Genomic DNA, 2,643 nt, shown 5'->3' on the forward strand with positions numbered 1-2,643 from the left:
CCCTCCCCTGCCTCCGCCCCCCCCGCCGTGCCCGGGGCTGACAGCCCGTCGGGAGGACACATGGCTCCATGGTCCCGTCCCAGGAGCTGCTTTCTTTGATTTCTTTTATTTATTTTTAAATAAAAACTGCAGTTATTAACTGATGGGATCGAGAGGAAGGGGGGGGCTCTTCAGGGAGTGCGGTTTTGCCGGATGTTTCTGAAATAATGTCAGCTTTTGCCCGGGTTTATTTTCCAGCTCGGGTGGTGCAGAAATGGAAAAAGATCTCTCTGTCAGCGAAAAAAAAACTTTAAAAAAGAAAGAAAGGGCAGGCAGAGCCAGAGAGGCAGCGTGAGGCCAAGGCAGGCAGCGCGGGCCGCTGTGGAGGGGATGTGCGCGGCCGCAGAGAGGTTTTGCGTGGGGGCTGAGCGCTTTCCCCGCAGGAAAAGGGAAGGATCCCCATGCCCTGACCACCGTGTGCGAGGGCTGCAGGGAACGCTGTGGTCTCTCAGATTGCATTTAATTAAAACAACAACATTTTTAGAATGACAAGGGGAAAGTAGAAGAAAGGAACAAAAGCTTCAGGAAGGAGTGTGATATTCCTTCTCCAGCAAGACCGTTTCAAAGGGAGTTTATGTTTTATATAATTTTAATTTTCTAATAGATGTTGTTGCTCCTCGGAGTCTTAACAGGTCTCATAACCTAGAGAGTGGCTGTGTTAAGAGTCGGTCCCGAAGTGGCACTCGGTGATAAAGAGGTTTTGGGTTGTGCCTCCCGGCCTGATTCGCAAACAAAGTTAGGGACCGGCGTCTGGAAGGGACTCTGAGATTAGAGGGGATTATTGGAGATTAGAGAGGGAGATTTGCTGCATTTTGCCCTACCCCTGTGTGTGACCCCTCGGTGCTGTAGGAGGGCTGAGGAGCTGCCTGCCTTTCTTCTCTGAGAAGCTGCAAAATACTTTCAGATTTTAATATTTTTTTAATGGAAAAAAAAGAAAGTTACAAAAGACGATTAAAGATGCCTTGCCTTACGATTTGGAATTGTATCACAGCCCTGCGCTGAGGCCAGATTTTTAGGGAAGACAGGGAGGGTTAAAGCCAGCGCTGGGCGAGGGCCCGCGGCCGGAGCCCATCGGGCCCACTGCCGCTTCCCGATCGCCTCCCGCTCCCTCTCGGCCCGGTTTATTCGAGCTGTTCCCAGCCGAACGCGGGAGAATTTGTTTTGGCGGCGGAGGTTATTTTTGTTTGTCCCGTCGCCGCCGCCGGGCCATGCGGCTCGGCCGGTCTGGGGACCAGGGGCCTGGGGCGATGGGGTCTGTGCTGAGAGGCCTTGGTTGCCTCAAAGCCGGAGAGCCATCGGCCCCTTTTGGGGGTCCACTGAGCAGCTGAGGTTCGCTCGCACCCTCACCCCTTTCGCTGTGGAGGGTTCCCAGCGAGGTGCTTTTCAAAGGTGACTTTGCAAGGACGAGTCCTCCCGGGCTCTGGATTCAGCACGCGATTATTTTTAGACTCCCGCTTACCTCGCAGAGGTCGGAGTTGTAGAAATGCCCCCGGGCCCGCCGGGGAGAAAACCCTCTGAAAGGGGGTTTAAAAAAAACCCTCTTAAAAGGAGGAGGAAAAAAAAACTCTAAAAGGAAAAACTCGCGGCGGTTTTTCCCTTCTGCAGCGGCAGGACCGAGGCCGGGGGTTGGCCGCGGCCCCCGGCCCTGCACGGCCCGGCCGCACCTTTCCTGCGCTGCCGGGGCCCAGCCCGGGAGCGCTTTGGTTGAGCCCCTTCAGTCGCTCTCCGAGCGCTTCAGCCGGGACAAACCGGGCCGAAACCCGGGCTTGGAGAGCCAGAGAGCCCGTTACGAGAGGGGAGAGGGGGCTCGCAGGGCCAGTGTTGGATTCCTGCTCCCAGCCCGCGCAAATCCCGGCCAGGAAAACCTTCCTCGGTGGTTCTTTTTTTCTTTCCTTCTTTCGATATGATTTTTGCGGAGGGCTTCGCTCAGCCCTGTGTTAAAATAAACACCAAAATCCTAAAAGATGAGGAATAAAATAGTTATGAAAAGAGAATGAAGTGGGGGAGCGGAAGGGGCCTTTCACAATTAATTGCTCCTGGGTTTTCCACCCCTACCCTTCCAAAGTTTCCAGTCGCGGCCGAGCACAACAAAGACAATGGAGCAAAGATCACGCCTTGGTTTGGAGGGAGCGAGAAGGTGCCGTAGAAAGGCGGAGCGGCCGGTGATGCGGGGACCCCGCTCCCCACGAATGCACTCACCCCTCGGGCCTGCTCCGAGCCGCTCTGAGGGTCCCTCCTGCTGCGTCCCTGCGTGCCCTGGGCCCGCAGGGCTCCGTTCTCCTTCCCCAGCCAGCCCGGGAAAGGCCGGGTTGGGCTGCGGGGCGCTCGCTGGGTGCAGGGCCCAGCGGGACACGAGTGGGTGCCCCCACGCGTGCCTCCGGTGGGGTGGGCAGCGCTGGGTGCGGAGCGGGGGTGTCTGCCTTTGTGTGCCTGTAGTGGGAAAAAAACTAAAGCAAAGAAACACAAAACAAAAAAAAGGAAAAACAAATAAACCAACCATCCCCAACCCGACCCCCTCGCAGAAAAAGAGCGTAGCGGCGAGCAGAAAAACGAGGACGGGGCCGCCGACGACCCGGCGAAGCAGAAGAAGCAGCGGCGGGGGGG

At 56.5% G+C, this 2,643-nt stretch overlaps 1 protein-coding gene across 1 annotated transcript in view; it reads left to right on the plus strand.

Moving 5' to 3' along the window:
* The window catches only part of PITX1 (paired like homeodomain 1), a 7,168-nt gene that overhangs the window by 617 nt on the left and 3,908 nt on the right, over positions 1–2,643 (plus strand). The window contains exon 2 of the mRNA XM_008632660.2: positions 2,562–2,641. Within this exon, the coding sequence (XP_008630882.1) occupies positions 2,562–2,641 (80 nt within the window). The remainder of the gene's footprint in view (positions 1–2,561; positions 2,642–2,643) is intronic.

The sequence above is a fragment of the Corvus brachyrhynchos genome, unplaced genomic scaffold, assembly GCF_000691975.1.
Source record: "Corvus brachyrhynchos isolate BGI_N302 unplaced genomic scaffold, ASM69197v1 scaffold54, whole genome shotgun sequence".
Taxonomy (NCBI): Eukaryota; Metazoa; Chordata; class Aves; order Passeriformes; family Corvidae; genus Corvus; species Corvus brachyrhynchos.